We start from the raw sequence: 23505 nt of genomic DNA on the forward strand, positions 1-23505 counted from the left end.
TGCATTTATTGCATCTATACTTGGAGGTTAAGGCACTGCCTTGTCTTCTGTGTGATTTGCTGAATTCTTTGAAAAGACCAGGTGAATGACTGATCAGACAATTTGCAATGCACGAGTTCTTCAACTGATATAACACAGTTGCGAAGACTGTTGGGAAAAGATTTTTTCAATTGAATAACAGCTTAATGAAAATGCAATAGAGGGTATGATTTGCAGTTCATTTTCTTCTTAATGAGACCATGCATGCTGAGCTGCAGTCAAAGGTATAAAAATATAAAGACTTTGATACTGTAATAGGATCAGCACCCATCATACCTCGACGCGCATCATCATTTATTACTAGCTCAGAGCGGGATTACTTGTGGGTGATGTTTGTTTACTGTGTGTGCTGATGCATATTAGTTACATTATGTTCTCTTCTAAAGTGCAAACAGTCTTTATGTGCACCTCTTACAGCAATCCTTGACCGTGTGGGTCTATAAGATGATCATTTTTATTTATTTAATAATTAAGAACACAAATCTATAACCATTAAATGTAACAGTTCAGCGCACATTCTGCTCTGCCACAGTTTGTTTGATGTAATCAGGACAAACAGTAATTTAACAGAAAACATGGATATTTCTAGTAAATTAAAAGACATTTTTCAGCTCTTGGCACATGTTTGGCTTTTACCCATAATTCCACTATCACTTCCCTCTATGCCTGCCTCCTTCCCACCCCTCAGTCATGTGAATCCTCTTAGAGGTGGATTACTGGACTACGATGTCCACATCGAGAAGGAAAGCGAGGGCGAGAGATGGCAAGAGAGAAAAGGAGCATGAAGCATCCAGAGTGAGAGGAACACACAACAAAGAGAAGAAGAAAAAGACAAAGACAATGGAAAGGACCCCTTGGCCCCATGCAAGCAAGGAATGGGCTAGAAGGTGGTGTTTAGCTAGGGTGAGAACACCTACTTTTCCACAGGTGCTACTATTTGTTTGTTTTTTCATATCTTCTTTTTAGTTATAGGTTATCTCTATAAAATAGTGGATAACTTTATGACTTATCCACTGTAAGTGAGACTTAATGAGTGGTACACTAAGTTGTCTGACTCTGTTGCTTGTCTGTCAGAGTAATCATATCTTAGTGAGCTTAAAGTGTCTTTATGGCTTTGTGAACTATATTCCTTCCTTTCTATATTCTGTTTCTGTTTTCTCGTGGAATGATAATGCATGTGTTGTCTTTCTTTCGCTCCTTGCAGACAGAGCCTCACATGGTGAAGCGCACACTCCGGGTGTCCCACGCCCACTCTTGCTGACAAGGCAGGGAAAGACTAACAACCCGTGGCAGCAATGTCTCTCCTGTCCTTAACTGCCCCTCCCGGCTGGAGCATGTGCTCTGCTCTTTATATCCTCATTGTGTTGCTCCCAGAGGCCAAAACAGACGGCTTGAACGCTACCATTATCCGCAACGGTGGGGGCTCCCAGTGTGGGGAGTACACAAACCAGGTGATTACAATAACCATCTTGCAGTGATGTTCTCCAGACAATAGTAGCACAGCCTTATCACTGCAACAGCTTGCTACTTTTACACCAGAGATCCATCAGCTAGGTTAAGGAGCTTTCCATCTGAGCAGAAGTCAGAATAATGTTCCCATCAAGTACATTTGAAATGCATAAAAAATATAAAAAATAATACACTAAGGTGGCAAGACACCTATTATTTTTTAAGTATATATATTTAAGAGATTTTAGGGGGGGGAAATCAGAGAATTTAAGTGAGGAAAAGATAACACTGTTATGAGTTGATATAAATCTGAGATTATGTATAGAGCATTGACAAAAACAAGTGAACAAAGACAGCGGTTGTTTCGGCTGTCTGAACCTGTCCTCAACAGGTGATGGAGAATGGGATGTGTCGCCTGGTGGCCACACTGCCTCAGCTGGACGAGCGTAGATGTCCCGATATGTTTCGCTGCACAGACGAGGTCTCTTACTGGCTGCATGAGAATGAGGAGAGGACGCAGCAGATCATGGCGCTGAAAGAGACCATCTCTGAGCTGCAGGAGGAGCTCAGGAATCATCGACATCATATCAAAGTCCTCGAGCTGCAGGTTCGATTTCCATTTTTATACTTAAGTAGGTGGGAGAAGGGGGGATGCTATACTTAGCAGACTTGAGTCAACCATCAGCAACAACCCTTTTAGGTTTGATAGCTACATGGAGAATATTGTGACAGTGTGAAAACATATTTTCTTGTTTTATTTTTAAGACTATACCTGTAGTGGCTCACTTTTCTGCACTATTATAACTTAATATGTTCTGTCTGTAGTATTAAATATAGCCACATGTGATCAAATAAGCCTTGATTGCAGTTTTATTTGAAATAAACATGTCCGCCTACGACAGGAAACGTGCTGCAGTTCTTTACTCTGATGTGGTGCTTGGTCATCAAACTGGCTTCTCTCCCAGCATGCCCTTGACCTTAGTCACTAACAGGATTACTCTACTCTTGCATGTGTTGCCTCATTCGTCTCAGTGTGAGCTTAAACAGAGACACTGGTCGGTGGCCACAGATGAAGTGGCTGGTGTCTTGTGTGTTGCACAGGAAGCACAGGACAGGGGAGAGGGCTCTGGAGTTTGTGGTGATGGGAGTTGTTGTTGGTGGTGTGTCTGAGCTCTGAATAGATTAATCTGTCTTTAAGTATTACAAGTGGACTTGCTCCACACGTTTCCTGTGTGTGGTGTTCAGGGCATGTTATACCCAGAGGAGGCCCTGGGGCAAACCCAGGACATGCTGGAGAGATTATATCTTTTGGCTAACTTGGGAACGTCTCAGTGTTCCCTCAGATGAACTGCAGAGGGTAGCTGGGGAGAGGGAGGTCTGGGCTTCTGCAGGCCCCATGACCCTTTATGGATGGATGGATGGATGGATCTAGATGTTGGTTTGGCAGATATTGCATGTCCTAACATGTGAATGAAGGGTTCCTGTAACAGATTGATATATCTGTCACAGGAATGTGAATGATTTCTTTCCTTTATTTTTAACTAATTTAAAAATGCACTTGTCTCAGTTGTTGCACGTCCTTTCATTCACATGTGAGTCTGTGTATTTCTATTTCAATGATTTCAGAGTGAAGAGAGGGTCCACTTGAACATCTCCTTGGAGCAGCGTTTTCATGAGTTGGAGCTGCACTACGCTGAAGCCACTACCCTGCTGCACTTACAGGGGACTCTGATCCTAGACCTTCAGGTTATTACCATTTGGGGATATTTTGTTAGAATTTCTTCTCTCTTTTTTCTCATAAACGTTAGCAAAAGTGTTTTTGAGTGTTGGCCTCTGTTTGTATTTATGTTTAGAACCAACTACATAATCTGACACTTCTGGTGGATAAAGTAAAAAGAAGCCCCGGCTGTTTGATCAACATTGTCCGACCCAATCCTCTCATGAATGCTCACGATGCGCTGCACCCAGGTACATGCTCAAGCAATGATGTTCCAGCAGAGGGTGCCAAATACCACTTGTTGATTTTCTCTGACACTTTCTTGCCTGTTTTACTCTTCTTTCAGAGATCCAGCATGTGAGGAACTGTCCTATAGACTGTGCCTCTATCTACCACAATGGTGTCAGGAGATCTGGCCTTTACACTGTGGTGCCATCACTGGCAGGGATGCCTGTGGAAGTCTATTGCGATATGGACACAGATGGTAAGTCATGTGCAAGCGGTCCTGATTAAAGGGAAGCTATGGTGGTAATTTTCAACTCCATGTTATTATTCTGGGACTCTACTGCAGTAGCACTGCATGATTTACAGTCTCACACTCATCCTTGGCAAAGTCCCTGAGTTCATTTCCTGTCTAAAACAGTTTGCTTTTACCCCCACTTCCTCCTCTCTTTAAGCCAACTTTCTTCTGATTTGCTGCCCCTCAAAACAAAAGATTCGAACAGCAGGTCTGTGCTGACAGCCAGAGCTGTGTGCCTGAAATGACCATATGATCATGTCTACTCTTAGTGATATCATACAGAGCCAAGGGTAGAAATACCTGACTAAAACAGAGTATTTGGAGCAGTCTAAAGCCTGGGCTTTAACTGTGTAAACCCTCATTATTTGAAAACTTTGGACATGATTAATGTGACCATACAACACCAAATATTGTTATTCATGTGCATAACTTCAAAAGCAGTGCCATAGATTATCCATTAGTTATTTTCATCCAACACATAAATGCAATACCATTTTTGTGACCAAAACTTCTTTAAAACCAGTTCTACTTGGTACACTTGCATGAAGCCTTCACAGTTCGTCTATGGATTTAGGCTTTCTGAGCTGATACAGTCACTTTATGTAATATCAGACCGATTACTGAGATCAGAAAAATGGCCAGAGTTAAAATATGCACTGCCATTTATAATAGCTACTTAATGTTTTCGTCAAATTGTTAAATATTCTGTACCTGACCTATAGTCATCAGCTGAGCAGATGATAACCCATCAAACATGGAATGAATTTTACACTTTCTCCCAGGTGGCGGCTGGACTGTGATTCAGCGGCGATTTGATGGCTCAGTGAGCTTTGACCGCAACTGGAGGGACTACAGGGATGGATTTGGTGAGCTGCACTCAGAGTTCTGGTTAGGCAATGACCACATACATGATCTGAGTGCCCAGGGAGACTACAGCCTGCGGATTGACCTGGAAGACTGGACCAGCAAGCACAAGCATGCCCTCTACCAGAGCTTCGGGTTAGTGTCAGATGACAAACTATGCAGACTTTCATTGGGCTGGATATTCCAAAACATACACAAGCAACTGTGTTCCTTACATAATTTCTTGCAGTGTGGAAGATGAGGAGCATCAGTACCGTCTCCATGTGTCAGGCTTCAGTGGTACAGTTCAGGACTCTTTCAGTTGGTACCACGATAAGCAGGGCTTCAGTACACCAGACAGTGGAAACATCTGCGCTGAGATCTCACATGGCGGTTGGTGGTATAACCAGTGCTTCTACGCCAACCTTAATGGAGTCTATTACAGGGTAAGGATACACAAATTACCCTGCATTTTACATTTTTAAAGACAAATTCTTATCTTCTTCTTCATCATATAGGGAGGCCATTACACTCCCAAAGGGCGAGGGCCGCTGGGTCCAGATGGAATTGTTTGGCACTCCTGGAAAGACTCTGATTATTATTCCCTACGCAAAGTCAGCATGATGATCCGGCCACGCAGCTTCCAAAGCCGCTCGTCACCATAACAATGGTGAGGACACGGGAACTGGCGTCCTTGGCAGCATTTGTAGGGATGAAGATATCTGATGATCAGGACGATGATGATTACACTTTATTGTATGCTCAGGAAACGTTTTGTGTGTGGAGCAGACCTACCCGGTAACCTCTTTGCTTTTAAATCTTATGTGACTGCGGCTGATATCCATGTTGTATTGTGTGAATATAAACATCATCCTGTTCACTGATTAGTTCTTTCCCCCCACTCACTCCTGGTAAGTGAATTCTTCCTTGTTTTATACTTCTTTTTGTACTATAGTTTGTTAATGTTGACATGTAAAATACCAGCCAAAATGTATTTGTGTGATGACAAGGTTGTCTTCTAGCCACCATGTGGAGACAACCTGCAACTGGAAAGAATCACATGACACAGTTTGCTGAACGCTCTGCATGTATGTGCTTATTCCATATTTGTAATCACTCTATTGCCAGTTTTATTATTTTGGAGTTCTTCTACTGTTTTAATCAATGGGAAAAAAATAATTGAAATAAAATGGGTTTGATATTACAAAACAAAGTCACTTAATATCTGATACGTGCTACTGTCTCAAAGTATTAGGTCATGTGCTATCTGAAGACTCCATATACATACACATTAATGTATTAATTGTGCAATAAACACTATATATACTTAATAAAATGTGGCTTAAAGACATGTTTCACATTCAGAAACTACAAGCAGAGCATCCCCTCTCCCCAACTCTCCATCAAGGTCTTATCTGTAATGCATTATAAGCATCTTACATCATGTGCAGGGCATTATAATACATTTATAACACATTCCACAAGTGTTTAAATTGACAGCTTTTAACGAGGTCTAGAAAAAATTTACCATTGTGGGTCATACTTTTTTAGAACTTTATAATGCTTTATACCTTCATGTCAAACATTCTGCATAGCATGCAATAGTGTTATATGGAGTTAGAAGAGACATTACATGACTTTGTCAGCTTTAAGTGACAGCACTGTATGTGCTTATTAAAAGCTGTCAATAACACAGTTGTGAATACTTACACTTCTTTTTTTGGGGGAGGGGGGGATGCAGTAATTACAGCAAAAAATAAAATAAAATAATGTAATTGCCAAGTGTTTGTTTTCACACCACATGCCATAAAAAAGTGACACAATCAAATCACTCTCTGCGGCCATGGTGCCAGAAAGAGGTAGTACTGAGCAGCAAATGTGCAGCTGAGCACATGAGCAGGATGTAGCTCATGTGAGTTGGAAATTAGACTGTAATGCAGGACTCACACTCCTACAGTTGGCACTTTAAAGCACTGAGTCCTAAATGCACAGCACTTTCTATGCCTCGTAAGTTATGCATGACTATAGACATCTTTTTTTAATGGCATGGCATTCATTGCTGTATAATCATTCTACACATAACACATTATCTGTGTTAGTTACATCGTATTGATTTAAACCTGGGGTTTCCACAGACCAATAGCATTTCATGTTACTATAGTATGATAATATGGTATGTGTTTAGCAGATATATTCCCAAAAAGCCTCGGAATTGCAAAATATCAGTTCAAATTCTTGCAAAAACTGGAAAATAATTCTGCAAGCTTTCTATATGGTCTTGTGAAGCAATAAACACACTGCGGGTGATTCCATTTGATAAGATCTATTCATATAGCCACTGTGGCCTACATGAACAACTGCACCTGATGGCAGCGTGAAATGAGAGCAGGGTAAAAAGGGCTCTTTCACTTCCTTCACAACAAGAATTCACAAAATGCACTCTTCACACAAGCTGCCAGCTCATTCCCATTCCTGTCCATATCTACGCATGAATCTGCTGCAGTGAATAAAGGCTTTAGTGTGAGGAAATCCGGGTGCGTAGTGTGCCGTCCCCTCCGAGTCAGAGAACAAGATGAGGGCTCTTTCAAAACACACAAAGACACACACACGCAATAAATGACATCCTAATGAGTACAAATCATTGTTTAATAAATCAAACTGAATTTTTGCTTCTTTTTAAATGACACGTGTATTGCAAATAGTTCTATACATAACATATCAATTACAAGAAACCCCTGATAGGTGCAGTAGAATTTATATTTTCTAACAAAGAGTGAACAAGATTAGAGATTGATTTGAAAACTGGGCGGTGATAAGCAAAAACAAGAACATATAATTCATGGCTCTTCCAAACTCCTCTAATAGTACGAATTCTTACAGATGACTTTATTCTTGTACCATCATGTCAAACACAATGACTGCGTCAAACAAGGGCAAATATTCTTTCGAAGTACTGAGAGAAAGTTAACTAGTGTGGCAGGGAAGCACTGATCCAATGACTTTTAGTTTAAATGTTTTTAAAAAGAAAAGAACAGAAAAGAAAAAAAAAAAGAATAGAAAAAAAAAGACTCATTCCAGATTCTGTTTCTTAAAATGCAAACTGCAGTGTGTGAGTATGCAGGAGCTTTGGGGTGCCAACCAGGTTGACCATTTCGATTTTTCTCAAAGGGGAAAACAGGAAGAAGGTGGAGCTTCCTGTTCGCTTTTGAGGAAGTGTGGGATGAAGGGGAGCTGGGAGCTGCGAGTGGCGGTCACACACCGGGAGGACGCACACACTGCCTTTGCTAACTCTTTCAAGATTTGAATCCTTAAAGGAATGCTTCTGCTAACAATAGTGTAAATTTCTTTTTACATATAAATACTATATATGGTAACAAAATTATTCAAATGAACCTACAGTAAAGCTTGAATATATCCTGGCTGTCCTTATTGGCAGAGCGGAGAATAGCTTTGGTATTTGGCGCCCTTTCCTATATGACTATTAACATGGAATAAAAGTGAAAAGCTGCAGAGCGTTACCTTGAGATAGATGGTTATGTTTGCACGTGAAGCTGTACAAAAAAACCAAAAAAACAAAACTGTATCACGTTAAAGAATTGCCAGGGTTTGATTTCATCGCCACTATAACTACAACATGGATTTTTTTTCCCTGTCTGTGTTAAGAAGTACAGCTGCTGTCACTCTTGAAGCCTTTTCAGATGTCGTTCGTACTCTTTAACATCGAAGTAGCGGATACCGCAAAGCAGGGACTGTTGGGATGAGTTGTAAAAAGAGGAGATGAGGTAAGAGAAAAACAGAAGTGAAATTTAAATTAAAGAGGACAGGGGTTGAAAAATGCAAAATAAGCAAAATTATTTTGGATCTTGAGCTGGTTTAAATCTTCTCGTCTCTTAGTGCAAGACAGCCAGCGGCCGCTTTCACATTGTAGTGAACTGACTGTGCGCTTGTCTCAGCTTCGCTGCGATCTGGGGGTGGGGGGTGCAGAGGAAGACAAACGAGCATTAATACAAAAAGGTCATGTGACGCCTTCATATCGTCACTTTGGTATGAAACTACTTTCTTTCCAGGTAATAAGGAAGTGAAAAGGACAAACTGTTTCACAGTCAAATTTACTGTGAGAAATGCTCTATTAAAATGCCTTTACCGTCTCGTAAAACTTGACTTGCTCCTCCAGGTACAACTGCATGACCCTGTTGTAGTCATAGATACGGTTGCTATGGAAATGGTTCATTTCAGCTGCAGCACAAGACAAGAGAAACCACGGTGATCAGCCTGCATGCAGCGATAAAGCAAATTACTTCAGTATCTGTGACCGTGCTGTACCTTGTAATGCGTAAGACATGGTGCTGGCACGTTTAGCCATGGTGACTTTGTCCTGCTGAGTAATTTTACTGGCGGCTACCAGCTTGTCACCCTCCTTCACTTTGTCTATGGCTGCCTGCAGGGACCAAAAGTAAACAGAAGGCACTTTAGTTAGACTATTTAAACCTTGTATAATAATATGCACACACTGCTAGTGTTAATTTTTGCTTCTATCTGATAAAGGGACAGTTCAACCAAAAATCAGATATGCATGTTTTTCCCCTGCTGTGCTATTTTTACCCTATCATAGATTGTTTGAGTGTGTGTTGAGCAGTTTTGGGAACTTCCGCTATAGTGATTTCTGCAAATAGTACAGGTCCCAGACATCAACAGTCAGGGGCTTCAGAGTTTTCACTTTGCAATGATAATAACTATGAAAAACAGAAATTGCTCACACTTTAGTATGGAGTGCATAGGCAATTTTCTTTTATATTACTTAGAAAGTACTTAAAAAAAAAAGCACTGGGTCCCTCAAAAAGATTGTACATGCAAAATGTGTGTGCATACACATTCCCAAGTTTTTTGTAATCTTAGGCAAAGAAAAGGGATAATAATTAACTTGAACACTTGACATATATTGTAAAGGTGTAGTAGTGATATAGAGGCGGTGACATATTTTAAACAGGTATCGTTATACTGTAGTTGAAGGTTGAAAGTGTATGTGTTAGCATGTGGGGGTGTGTGTATATGTAAATGTGTAAATAAAGGAAGATATTGGTATGATGTCTGTATTATCTATATTGTGGCACGCACAGCACCTCTGTTCCTATCAGATACCCCATAACGGCAAATTATCACATTCCAGCCCATTTCCTGTGGCATGGATGTTAGTGTACCTTATGGACTCCAATGGTATCTGGAAAACATCCAAGTAGTCCTTTGTATTCATTGTTGGTCTCCATGAGATGGTGGAGGTCTTTCTTGGGCTGAGAGAAAACAAAAATAGACACAAACATGAACTATAAATGTAAAAAGGTAAAAGTCACCAGTACTTAAAAATAGAAGAAAGTAAAACAGAGCAGGAAGGAATGCAAGAGCCTGATAAGAGAAAATACAATGAAGCCATAATTCAGTGTAGTTTTTTTTTTTTTTTTTTTTAAATAGCAGTACTATATATAAAACATCATGTATTCAGAGGAACATCCAACAGGGAGACACACTGGGATGAGATGGCACAGAAATAAAACACAAAATATTTAGCCAAACTATCATTTTAAATTGTAGTGCCAATTCCTTTGCTCACTATTGACCTTATTCTGCAGGGGAGTGCTGTTTGCATCCATTTTGGATAACATCAGATAAATTGGACTGGTTCCTTTTGTGCCCTGAGATGAATCAGTGTCTAGTGATCGTATTTCTCCAACACTAAACCGCATCACAGGTTTCACTCAACTAAAATAAGAATTCTACCAAATCACTAACAAAGTCTGCCTGGAGCAGGACAAGCTTACCAGACAAATCCTTCCTCTGGAAGCTGCTGGGACATCAAAAAGGCCAAGAATGGACTTTATTACTTTGCACACTCATCGGGTCATTCAGTCAAAAAAACAAAAAAGCCACATTGATACATGAGTCAAAGCAAAACTAAGGAAGCACTAGGAATAAGTTTGCCGTAAGCCTCTTCCTGCACAGATAGAAACTGACGAGCAGGACGCTGGGTTAAAGAGGTCAGCAACAGGGGAACTGGGAAATGCTCACAGATATTGAGACATGCAGTGAACACAGATAATGGCCACAGAAAGATGTTGCCCCACCCCTCTCTCTTTATGGTCTGTGTGTGAGTTTCCAGACATAATCACAAGAGGAAAAGTAAGGGTAGACACATTTCTCTTACTTTTAATAGCAGTCACATTAGATTATTTTACAGCAGCGGTCAAAGTACGTACCTGCTCTGCAACCAGCTGAGCTATCTCTTCGTATGTCTTCCCAGCTGCTGTCATGGCATCGGTTAGGGCTGACTCACCTGCAGCGAGAAACACTGTTAAAATACATCCTACTGTTTCCCAACAGTAAATAACGAACACTCGATTTCAAAACCAAAGTCCACATAACAAATTACAGCATAGTTCTGATTGCTCCAGATGTCTCCAGCTGTAACCCGAGACATCGGTGTGACAAACACAGAACTCCTTACACCCAGGAAAATGCCTCAAGTGCCCCAAATTACACATGACGCTGAATCGATATTTGTACTCCGTACCTTGGTATCCGCTGCTGGTGAAGACAGAGGAAAGGTTTTGGAAGGCTTTGCCGATTCTCTGATACTCTTTGGGCAGAGCTATGGTAAAACAAATGAACAAAGTAACAAAGACATTTTTTCCCCCATCTTTCTAAGTTGACAAAATATTCAGAATAATGAACATTTAATGTAAATAGTAATTACAGCACAGACTTAAGGTGTGGCCTAGGTGTGCTAAACAGTTATTTAGCTTGAGTGCAGTGTGAACATACGGCCTGTGCATCTCTTCCAATGTTCATGCCCCACTGTGAGGATTTCCTTCACCCCGTCATCCATGGATTTGGTAAACCTGCTAAACTGCTCACATTTCTGTTCTCTGTGAATGAGGAACACCACTGGCATGAATTACGCAATACAGTACTACACACAAGTTACATAAACACTTTTTGGTGCTATAGTTTCTCTTGGTAAAACTCACACTTCTATCAAGTCCAGGTCTGGAGCTTCAGGCTCCATTGTGGAGAAGATCATCACTCCTACTGTCTCATCCTTCTCTGCTTTTCTCTTGCCCATCTTCCAGTCCTGTAACAATCAATTGTTTTAATTAAAAAAGAAATAATTAATGCCACAAAATAAGCCCCAACCCTAAACTATTAGTAATAACAATCTTAGTTTTGATCTGCAACATTTGGCTGAAAGAAAGTAGAATTAACTTCCTGCGGTTGTTTGCTACTGCTTTGCAGTTTATAGTCGTGGCCAGAAAAGGGTTTCTGCGATACTTTATAAAGTCAAACTGAAGCTGAGTTTGCACTTTTTGAACAGACATTTCAGTCTGGTGTTGTAATAATTAGCGTAATAATTATCAAGTTATGGTCAAAATCATAACCGGCAAGTTCAGTTCATTTGGGGCACAATTAATATTTGTGACAATTTTAAAGAAATTCCTTCATGCCTTTCCAGAGACAAGACTTCCATACAGAAGGCTGGGCAACCGGACAACTATGGGAGTCCATATCCAGCTGTTTCTGCATGATTTTAATTAGTTTTTGCTAGTTAGGCAGTCTGTCTAGTCTAGAATTTACATCTGTGAGCAATTAACTGATTAAATGCAACTGCTGAACAGCACCACAAGGTGATGCCTTCCTGTGTGGAGGTCCCAATCCTGGATGAATGGGAGGATTGTGTCAGGAAGGGCATCCAGTGCAAAATCTGTGCCAAATCAAACATGCAGATCTATCGCTTGGGAAATAAGGGCTCAGCCAAGAGTACCTTTTTAGTTGTACACCAACATGGACACATGTCACCTCAGTCAACTGACAATAGCTAGTTATTCTGTAGTTACATATTACATATTATTTTGTTACATTAGCTTTAAATAACTAACTGACACCCCAAATCATTCATGTAAGACTGATTTCAGCAACACAGTCTTAGAACACATACTCAAAGACCTTAAAAGATGGGAAGTGGATGTATCAGTTTACCTTCTCATCCTTGTAGGTGACGAAAAGCTGAAATACTTCACTGCTGGAAATAACGGGGTGCCTGCACATCCTGGTCATCCAACCCTGTAACCGCTCCATACGCATCTTAATAAACTCTTCCTCGAAACGGCCTTTTAAAAGAGATCAATGCGTAAAGAACGGAAAACAAATACATTCAGCCATACGCATTTATTGGCTAGTTACCTACCTGTAACCTGCTTATCTGGTAAAGAAGGGATGGGAATGGCTGACCCAAATTTTTCCAGAAGCCTTTCATACAACCAGTCAAAATGTTTATATCTGTGATTGACGGGTCGGTTTGTGGTCTGCATGCCAGGGGGGAAAAAAAAAGTACAGCTTCCATTAAAGGAAGTAAAGATATACATTTCAGTCCTTCTTATATTTATTTATGCGTCTAAAGATTAGCTTAGTGCATTTAGTTGATTTGATAACCTAAAAAATAGCTCTTGGATACTTACACTGGGTGTGACTTGGTACTCAATGTAGCTCTTGAGGCCATACATCTTTGAGCCTTTTTTGGGATCAGCTACAACACAGTCTAGCTGGGTTTCTGGGTAAGACCACACTGGACCAACTTCTCCCATCTGAGCACAAAACATGAAGGTTCAGAAGTCTACTGCGCCAGACAAACATATGGCGAGCTGGCAAAAGATGCTACAATACTACTTTATATAAAGGCGAATATCTCTATAGAAATAATTTAGCCATAGGTTTTTAATTATGACTGGTGACTTCTGTGTAATAACTTAATAAGACACACGTTGATGTTCTAACAGAACTAAAGAAAAACACACACACAAAAAAACATTTTTGGAGATGACCTACATAAATTGGAAGTCTGTCTTTGCCCTTTACAAGCTGCTTGCAAAGGAGGTAAAGCTCCGGACCCGACTTGGAGAACCCAGGGAACCTGCTCAAAGACACAAGACAAAATTTCCTGATTAGTCTTGTGTAGTTATTTGATACGATGTTACCATCATTAGAACAAGATTACTCTGTGCTGCTGCAACTCAGTTTATTATTATCTACAGTAAGAGCCTGAACACACTTTGGCTGAAGTAAATTCTGCTGTCCAAACTCTGATCAGCAGCTCAAACTGTACAGTGCAGCTTATTTTATGTTAAAAGCTTATTTGAAGCCAGGCACATTACTGACTTATTAACTCTTACTTGTTGAGGGAGATTTTCATTGAAGTTGCATGTGATCCGCCCCTCTGCAGTGCTCCACTTTCTCCGGCTTCTGACTCAGCATAACCGCCAGTGGATTTCATGTCATCCCATTCATCGTCCCACTCGTCATCCTCTGCCCCTGAGGTAAGATTCGTGTACACCAAGTTGTTTTCAGATCACATGCACAAAAAAGCACTGTGTACAACTATTATACTACATTTATAGATGTTCCTACTACAAGAGTTGTGTGAAAATTCACACCTTAATGCTTCACTGAGCTTTACTTAGTGTGGGTCTAAATATAACATAACAGATTTTTCTTGAGATAGTGGAGTCAGTTGTTTGAGCATGAGGGCATGCAGCACACATCTATATCAGAAGCAATGCAAATCTATTAATGGTTCTCATGCTTTAAGATTTTAAGCATCATCACTCTCATTTTCAATTAAATGGCTAAAAATATTACACACTGCAAAGCTTAAATTTGTCCTTCAGTACTTCTCATTTGTGAAAATAGTGCATGCATACTGAACCAGACATGATATCTAGATCATTGCTTTTGTCAGAAGCTGCACACTTCATGTCAAAGCAGGCTTCAAAACGCATTGACACAGTTCAAAGCAAAAAAGGGCTGAGCATGATTTGTTAGGATTGGTGCTAGCCAAACCTTTAAAGTCTGAATCAGGCAGCAGGCGGTAAGAGAAAACATTTCCACATATACATATAGCTGCACTGTTCCAACACTGCATTTCAAAGCCAAACTTGGAAACTATATAATAACTTAGTTAAAACTGAAACTGGCATGTAAAATATCATATTATACTAACAAATCACACTGGATAAAATAGCAAAGAAAATACACAAAAATACCCCATAAATTACAGCAACTTTCATTCTATCTCCATGTTGGCCTGCCGAATCACATTTACTCATTAATTTTCATTTTTGTTTTTTTAAATATATGTGTCCTTGTGTCCGATCAGTTAGTTGAGACATGTGTGTTGTGTGTGTGTGCCTGTTCACTGCTGATAACGCTACAGCTCCAACCCCCACAGACAAGCACAGGAGGACAAGCTCAGACCCAGTTCAACTCCTTTTTACTGCAATCGGATCACAATCAAACTGAAAACGAAACACTACAAAAGGCAAAGCAAATGTGCTGCCGAGGTCTGCCACCTGCTCCAAAGCGAGTTGACCAACTATGGGGTATATTTAACCTGCTAGTAAGCCACAGCCTCAGCCATTCTCCTCCGCTATCTATCTGTAAATTTAAAATGCCATAAAGGTAAACGATTAAGAAAGGCAGCAAAGGTAGTCCTGCCAAAAGTGTTCTTCTATAAATCTAGAAATGTTTAAAAGTTTATTCCTGCACCACTCAACAAAGTCTATAACTGAAAACTATATCTCTGTTTAGTTACTGATCTCCATCTGTGCAGGGCGTCTAACAAAGCTCCTCCAACCTCCTCTTATACAAAGATAATATTGTTAGTGTCAAACTGTACACACATGCTTTAAAAGAAATGTTTCTTTCTTCATATTATTGGCAGTTCACACACAAAAATGAGCAACAGGCTTCCAAAAAGCAATAAACGGAATACCTGTGTAATCAATAAGGTAAGGATATGGGTAGATGTCTTTAGCAAGAGAGAAACAGAGGAAAAGTCTGTTAATTTCCCCTCTGACCATTTTTCCAATGTACTATTTTTTTATGTATTTGGGGGTTTTTTTTACAAAAGAAAGTGAAGAATTTAAAAAGCAGCTCAAGTAATATATCCTTCTGAGTCATGAGTGAGGCACAATTTTCCACAGTCTAGAGAAAACAGAATCATGATTTGACCGTTCTGTCCCCGTGCTGGAGCTTCTCTCTGTGGCGGGACTGCACAAGTAAGAAAAACCACATCGAGGAGTTACAGTCACTGCAAATCTGTGAAAATCTGAGTCACGTAGTATTTTCAAATACAGTATGTGGAGTTCAAGATTACAGGTCCTACTGTACATAGCATGCATTTCTGTTCATATCAGATAACATGAAGGACAGGATATATATGACGCAAACACCTTTCACTGGCTGCTCAATGAAAAATCATAATTGCAATTTTAAGATTTGTTTCCATAACATCTATTTCTCACGACACGGGAAAAGAAACATCCAAAATATACATCTGGGTGTTCTTCCTACATCACATATTATTCATTTTTCCTCATACACTCAGCCACAAATCCTTATTTCAGTAGCACTTTTTTCACAGTAGGACATTTTCCATATATAAAAAGCCTGACCTCTTGAACATCTTATCACTGAAAACAAAGTCAATGGACTTTTTCCAACTACTGACAGCAGTTTGTGATTTGTGGAGTAATAAAAACACTTGGTATATCAATTTGTCGCAACAATAGTTAAAGAACTTTAAACACCATCTTATCCAATGGTCTGAAAAAATATGCTAAATTAAACACATAATGCCTCACTTGCATATCTAAAAATGAGCTTTTCAGAAAGCATGATTCAAAAACAAAACACTTGATATCAAGCATGAATCAAAAATTTAACACAAAGCTTAATTTATCTTTCGTATTACCACAGAGGCATTCTCAAACTCGGAACTTGTTGTCTGTTTGTAATTCAAACACCTTTAACCAAACGTCAGCCGAGCTCAAAAACTCATGCAGAATCACTAAAAAGCACCACAGGCTGTTTGAAGCAACAACCTTTATCACCTCAACCAATTGTGATTGCAACAAAACAACCTAACTAATCAATGTGAGCCTGACTGTTTGATGCATTAAGTGCGAGGGACTCTGAAGTCACTCGTGTTTGTAGAACTGCTCCCTCCCCTGCAGCCATATATACAGTACAGCTTATGCAGAAGAACAGTTTAACAAGTAAAGAGTGAGCTAAACTGTTTCACGAGGTAGTGTGACGAGCCAAAACCATTGCATGACTTTACCTTTCCTGTAACCGCATTAAGACGTTAAAAATTGCTGTGAAAATGAAGCTTACATACTTCAGAATGACATAAACACAGTCGTATGCGAGTATTGCTACAAAAGAGAAAGTTGAAATTTCAAACTGTCGAAAAATATTAAAGTGATTTTTATGATAATAAAAGGTTTACATTATACTTCTAACAATAGGACAACCATGGTTCCTGAAGCTATCTGGGTTTTTTTTTTTTTTTTTTTTTTTTTTTTTTTTACCTGGGCCTTGGTAAGCCTGAGGGTGACCATGTGATACAGGGGCCCAGGGGTCAGGAGCGCTCTTCCCAGTCTGTGTGCCCTCTGGATTAGATGCCCAGTTGTTGGTGGAGCCCCCTGATGGGTCCGTGTTCCACGCCGACCACGGATCATTACCATTAGTAGCCTGCAAGAGTGAAACAGAACTTGTGAGGAATGGAAGACGGGCGGTAATAACAGATCAAACGCGAGAAGAAGAGAAGGTGCAGAGTAAAGTCCAGTCCTGTTTGGAGTCTGTTTAATGAGAAGTTGACAGTAGTTTCAAAACAACATCCTTTTCCAAACATTTGATGAGGACCGGGCTTCTCTGAGGGAATCTGCTGAGATAAATCAGCCCGGCAGTGAGTGTGTAGTTTGCATATGCTGCTGTACAGAAGGGTTAACTGAAAAGATCAAAATAATACCCGATAATCTGGAGAAAGAGGCACATGCTGGCATACAAAAACTTCCATTTGTGTTTTTACACAACCTATTTTTGTTTTTACAGCATTTAAAAATGCTCAAAATGCAGCATGCCATGCTTACAAGGCAGGCATATACACAATTCTAACAACTCGAAGGCATGCAAAAACACTGCTTTTGTGCGTTTCTCTTCTGTAGGTTAAAAAAAACAAATCACTGAAAAAAAATAAACAGGCAAACTACTCAAATGACATTAACAAGCAAGTGCATTGAGGAACAACACTCTAAGAGCATGTGCTTTTAAATTTTGCAGCTCTTATACTTCTCATTACAGAGCAGCACTTAAAAAAAGTGATTATTACTGATATTTGCATAATTTTCATCATGATTTCTGGTACAAGCGTGTGTTCTGGCCTGATGATTTGTCAGTGTGATTAGTAAAATACATGTGGGGATCATGAACTCTTTTACCACCGATTCATACGGTTTTTCTTTTCTTTTTTAACAGTGTGTGGGTGCTGATTGGTGGAATGTCTTGTCTTGTGCTGAAGTGCAAGGTGAATGGAGAAGTTGAGATCATGCTTTTTGCAGGCAGTAAGGGTTGCAGGGGAATTTGCCAAAGCAGACCAATCAGAGAGGATCGCTTGGGCAAAGAAGGAGTGAGGACAGGAGGGCTTGGGTTCATGCTTTTAGGCCACTCCCACCACCCCAAACTCACGGTTACCTCATCAGGGGACGAAAGGTAGGGGGAAACTGGGGTGTCGGGGGTTTCCGGCTGGGGACTCAAGCCCCCAGCATCCACCTTGAGGGGAGGGGGAGGGGGAAACAAAGGTGACATCATCACAAAGCGCCAGATGTGACAGTATACACTGTGCAGGGCTTTTTGTTAAAGTGATATAGATGTGTCAGAGGAACAATAGCCGACACATTTCCTGCTTTACCTCACTTGCTGAGCCGCAACATATTTTTACTGATCCAGCAGTATGTTCACTATTGTGGAACTTCCTGCCTGCTAACTGAAGATTTTGGTGGACTGCATATCATTTAAAAATGACATGACAAAGATTAATACCTCCCACACCAGCTGGTCTCACTTCTGCATCTCTGGGGTTGACGGGATGCATTAACGTCAGTACATTTTTGCCATCGCTCACTTCTGCTTTTTGATTGTTTTCTGTAGCATAACCCTACCATATATAATTTTTGAATGGGAGAATGGAAGCACGCCAGGTGTACCGCTCTATATTTTGCACACCTACTTACCCAGCATTGCACTAGACTTGTGAAATTGAGAAATCTTCACTGGCTGAATGCATTACCTGGTTTTGTGCAGGTGTTGATGCAGGTGCATATGCATCAAAGAAGGACAGGTCTGAAGCTGCAACATTTCCTAAACTTGGAGTAGGTGCTGCAGCTGATGGGAACACAGAAAACTGCTTATTGAGCTGCAAATCAAGAAAAAAAGAAAAAAGACAATGGAAGAGAGAGAAAAAATTCCCATTAGTGAATAGATCCAGACATTCCAGCATGATCTAATGATTTTTAAAGGTGCATCCTCATGCGGTAATGTGATCGTCTCATTTTTCACTCGTGGCTTTGCAAAACAGGGTTTTAATTTTCTCAATCTTTCCAAAAAACAGCAGTGTGATTGAAAAACAGACTGAGTTCTGGTGTTTTTCATGAGGCATTACATAAGCTACAAGTGCAATTGTCATCTGTGGGTTTTATATGATTTGGACACAGAATCAAAACAGTCCGGGAGCAGCTGGGGAGGTAACTCGAGGTCAGACAAACAAGCATGCACCCACCAAAATTTGCAAAGTTAAGCAGATGTTTAATATCAATGCCTCTCACCCTCACACACAATTGTTAGCTCTTGTGTGGTAAGTGTTTACAGTGATGTTAAGTTGTTAACATCACAGACTTTAGTTTTAAACAACTCTTTCTGTGTCTGTAAATTTCTTCAGAGTGAATCATATCCTCCACATGAAGTCAGAGTTACTGGATCGAGCCATACACCCGCGCGCACGCACGCTCGCACACACAAACACCCAAATCAGCAAAACCCTGAATGAGACACATCCTGTTGTGACTTTAGTTTCACGTAAGAGATGGCACCACAGTATGCAGATACATCTTTGTCTGTGACGAGGTGTCTATGAAATGTCTAGCTGATTAATGTTCCACTGCACCCACGGTACATCATGACCTCGGTACAGAATGTTTTGTTTTCGTTTCGTTTTTTTTTTTGCTTAATTTTATGTGAATTAAAGTCTCTTTGAATATTCTATGGGGTTTGAAAGCTCTGCTGGCATCTCCTCCATACTCTTCACATCAACAGACACAATATAACTCACTTCAATGTAGTCTTCAGGAACCAGTCCCACCTCCCCTCTTGAGTTCTGTGCTTCCACCCAGCCACCTCCAATACTCTGAAAGAGAGACCCAGCTGCATATTAGTTACAGGAAAAAAAATACAAGGTACTTAGGTATTTCTCCCTTCAGGATGTTAGTTTAATAGCCAATAATCAGATAGATTTTTCATTTTACTAAGTCAGCTAATGTTTTAGTTACTTACTTTTTAAAATTTGTATTAAGTTACTGGAAATTATTTGAATCACATTTACAAAGAAATGTTTCAAAGTACAAAATGTTTTGTCTACAATGTTTCTCTCCGACTACTACTTCTTTAAATGCCACATATTTGTGTAATATGTCCAGTCCTATGGTCAGTTGTTACACAGAGGCCACACTGAGGCCACAATACCACAACATAATGTTCTGAAGAACATTATGTTGTGGTATCAACATTTGAAGAAATTCTGCTTCACATTTTTAAGTAACCTCAATGCCAAAAACTGAAGACGAAGGTAATAATGTAGCACATAGCTTCTGAACGGCTTCTGATTTACTTTTCATGTACAGGTCGTATTACTACAAATCCAAAGAGAACCACATCTTTCCTTAAAAATATCCTTTCAATGCAACAAATGTTGCTTGGTTGATATGAAGCTCGCACATTTTTTTCAGTCCTGCTCGACCCGCAGACAAAACATGTACTTTTAACTTGGAAGTCTAACTCTCCACTTACCTTTGCGCACTGGATTAAGGAGAAGTTATTTTATATACAAATGGAAGAATCACTTACCCATAAACCAAATACTCCAGATAGATTTAACAGGTGACGGAGGCTTTCCTTTAAAGACACCATATTATCTCTATATTTTCTCTCTGCTCAATAGTGTGTGAAACTTTATATTGATCAAATTTATATATTTGAGTTATGTTTTCTTAATGTCAATACTGTCAAAGCATTTGCATCATCTTCAATTCCCTATTTATATTTTAAGTCTGGTAGCCTGGTAGCCTCCTGCTTATTTTTTGTGTTTGTGTCTATTGTGGCAACATATGTATCCTAAACTTTTTTTTTTTTTTTTTTTTTTTTTTAAATTGCTTTGATAAATATCTTCATTGCTTACAAAGCTGTCCTACAAAAACTTTATCCTGTACCTTACATTTTTAAGGGAAGCTGTATGGTAACTAAAACAGGCTCAGTAATAACTTGTACATATGCGATTGCCTATACACAAAAACTACATGTCACCTGTGGGAACCCAACAGATTGTTTATCAGTCACACTTAGATTTGACTCATTGTGAGTCAGATCTCGAGCTTACCATTTAAACATCATTTTAATGTTTAGTACCAAGCAAAAAAGAAATAAACAGGTAAGCCAGGTATGTATGTACACACCTGAGACAAATTCCTCATCAGTGTAGTTGATGAAAAATAAAAGTTCTGATACGCTGAGTCCTTGATAGCCATGACACAGACATCGATTGGAAAACTATGTAGGACAGCACTTAACCAGTGGCCTTTGAACTGTTTGTGGCTGGCAGCAATGACATCATGTTTGCTTTCTGTTTTTTTTTTGTTTTTTTTTTCACCTCTTGTCCACATTTGTGACACACGTGACAACGTGAGGTCATGTGCTTTAAGTTTTTTGTTTTTAAATTGGAAGAGCCGCACTAAACATTTGATCCCGGACTAATGTATGCAATGTTGTTGTAGGCAAAGTTATTAAAAAATGATTGTATCCACAACACAAGCAAGTTTTATGATTTAATGATTACAGGCAGATGCAAAAAAACAAAAAAACAAAAACCCACACACACTGAATTAAAAACTCATATCGTACACGTCACATCTTGACAGCTTCTTTACAGCTGAGAGTGTGAGACTTTACCCCTGATGCTAAACAGATGGAAAGTAGACCAGTGTTTGTATTATTTACCTGATTGGTGATAGTAATTGTCTCGCCTTCTTTCACTGACAACTCATTGTTTCCAGGCTCAGCAGTGAAGTCGTATAAAACCTGTGCCTGCAGACAACAACAAAAAAAAAAAGTTCTAAGGTTTACTATATAACTGATTAACAAACTTCAGAATTATATGAGGACATAGTGAAACAGGCCAAACTTGTTCTTGGTATGGTATGCTTACTCTCAACTAAATTCTTGCATCAACCAAAACACAGGCAGACCCACAACGTTACCCAGTTCAGCTTAATACAGGAGCCAACAAGATCTCTCACAGTGACCCACATGTACTAATCTGTCATTCCTCCATGGCCCCAGAGAAGCTCACTCACACACACACACACACACAAAAACACATCTATCTATTCATCTATACTCATGAATTAATTTGAGACAGTAGACGGAAACCTTTCCAGTATGTTGTAAGTTAAATAAGCACAAACCCACACACTTTGTGTGTGGGGAAATTGTTCATTAACTATCGAGATGGAATGCAAGGCTATTAGGAAGCCATCAAAATAACATTTGTTTCAGTGTCCACCAACCACCACCCTGCAGTCCAGGAAGCGGGATGAGGTTTTTGAACAGAAGCATCATACCAGAAAATGACAATAAATGTTTTCATGTCTGCTGATGATCTTAAAAAAATCAAACTGAATTATCAGGTCGTTCTGTCGTTGGTCCCTCACATACATGTTTTTTACTGTGCTGACTGCTGCATTTTTTTATTAACACCATTTATTTTATTTTATTAAGGATTACTTAAAATAAAAAGCAGACCTGTGTTATTATTCTCAGTAGGATTTTTTGCATATCATAAACCATATCTAGAGTAGAGGGGATATTTAACTTCTTAGTTTTACATACGGTTTATCTTTATACACACTCTGCTTCACGTACCATTTCCGGTACCCCTAAAAGAACACTCATTAGGTCCAAATGCGAACAATACTATGAGCAAAATTATCGTGTTTACAGTGCTGCAGCTACATTTATGGCCCTGTAGTCCTCACCTAAGGTAAACAGTAGTCACATATGGTACGAACAGTGTTTTGAGAAAAGACTGCATTTCCCAGAATTCCGCGGAGGCAGCTATGACCCACAGTGGAAAGGTAGTAAAATGTCACAAGACACTTCGTTAATGAGACACATTTTCCATGTATAGCAAAAGCATTCGTTTCTCGCTGAGCGCATACAGATGTGCGACAAGCGGCCATAGCGCTTTTAAAGCAGACTCCCTAAATGCTTTCAGCCTTAATGCGGAGCTCACCGAGTGAAGTCTTCACTGTAAAACTAATGCGAGAAACTACACTTCTGACTGTCCAAGTCTACAGCCCTCAGTATTGGTGGAAAAACAAGCTCCAGGGGGAACCCAAGAAGCCAGTGTAGTCGTGCTGGGGCTTTAAGAGAAGCCCAGGAAAGTTGTCAAACCCACCTTTTGCGCCATTATCGAAGCATTGATCAATCATTACAAAAACAGGCCCTGTAGTTTTCAGGATTTCAAGTCCTCAGCTGGACATTTCCTCCGCGCTTCTCTTCAACTGGAGGCGAAGCAAACACGATAACTCCTCCCGGTGGAAAGCCGCTGCGACAAATGCATTAACACATGACTTAAAAACAGTAGGTCGTTTAAAAACTCAAAAAATCCGAGAAAACGAAAGGTGGGAAGGAGACCAGCTGAGTGCGACTACCAAGTTTGAAGCGAGTAAAGAGCTGCTGACAGTACGGAGGAGGGAGTGACCTGCAACGCGCACAGAAACCGGAAAGG

General features: G+C 39.9%; 2 protein-coding genes across 5 annotated transcripts; one reads left to right on the forward strand and one right to left on the reverse strand.

Moving 5' to 3' along the window:
- The first annotated feature begins 743 nt into the window (after positions 1–743).
- On the forward strand, positions 744–7180 carry LOC146371719 (angiopoietin-related protein 1). Its single transcript, XM_084953202.1, has 9 exons — positions 744–942; positions 1244–1490; positions 1880–2095; positions 3115–3234; positions 3342–3456; positions 3552–3689; positions 4508–4724; positions 4819–5014; positions 5087–7180. Exons 2-9 carry the CDS (start codon positions 1335–1337, stop codon positions 5231–5233), a joined length of 1305 nt encoding a protein of 434 aa, XP_084809328.1. The 5' UTR covers positions 744–942; positions 1244–1334; the 3' UTR covers positions 5234–7180.
- Positions 7181–7196: 16 nt separating this feature from the next.
- On the reverse strand, positions 7197–23505 carry snx9b (sorting nexin 9b). 4 transcript variants are annotated; one of them, XM_084953197.1, is made up of 19 exons: positions 23173–23505; positions 21714–21800; positions 19777–19851; positions 18739–18864; positions 18144–18221; positions 16982–17144; positions 13784–13922; positions 13440–13527; positions 13073–13198; positions 12802–12919; positions 12594–12724; positions 11588–11691; positions 11382–11485; positions 11131–11208; positions 10817–10893; positions 9767–9856; positions 8892–9006; positions 8713–8804; positions 7197–8533 (listed from the first exon to the last, which is right to left on the reverse strand). In XM_084953197.1, the coding sequence occupies exons 1-19, from the start codon at positions 23182–23184 to the stop codon at positions 8486–8488; spliced, it is 1851 nt and encodes a 616-aa protein (XP_084809323.1). In that variant the 5' UTR covers positions 23185–23505; the 3' UTR covers positions 7197–8485. The 4 variants fall into 4 exon arrangements, with proteins under 4 accessions (XP_084809323.1, XP_084809324.1, XP_084809325.1 ...); XM_084953198.1 differs by having other exon boundaries at positions 13440–13524; positions 23173–23504; XM_084953199.1 differs by lacking the exon at positions 18144–18221 and having other exon boundaries at positions 23173–23504.

This window comes from Perissodus microlepis, chromosome 15 (genome assembly GCF_051167445.1).
Source record: "Perissodus microlepis isolate ML-2025 ecotype Zambia chromosome 15, ASM5116744v1, whole genome shotgun sequence".
In the NCBI taxonomy this organism is placed as follows: Eukaryota; Metazoa; Chordata; class Actinopteri; order Cichliformes; family Cichlidae; genus Perissodus; species Perissodus microlepis.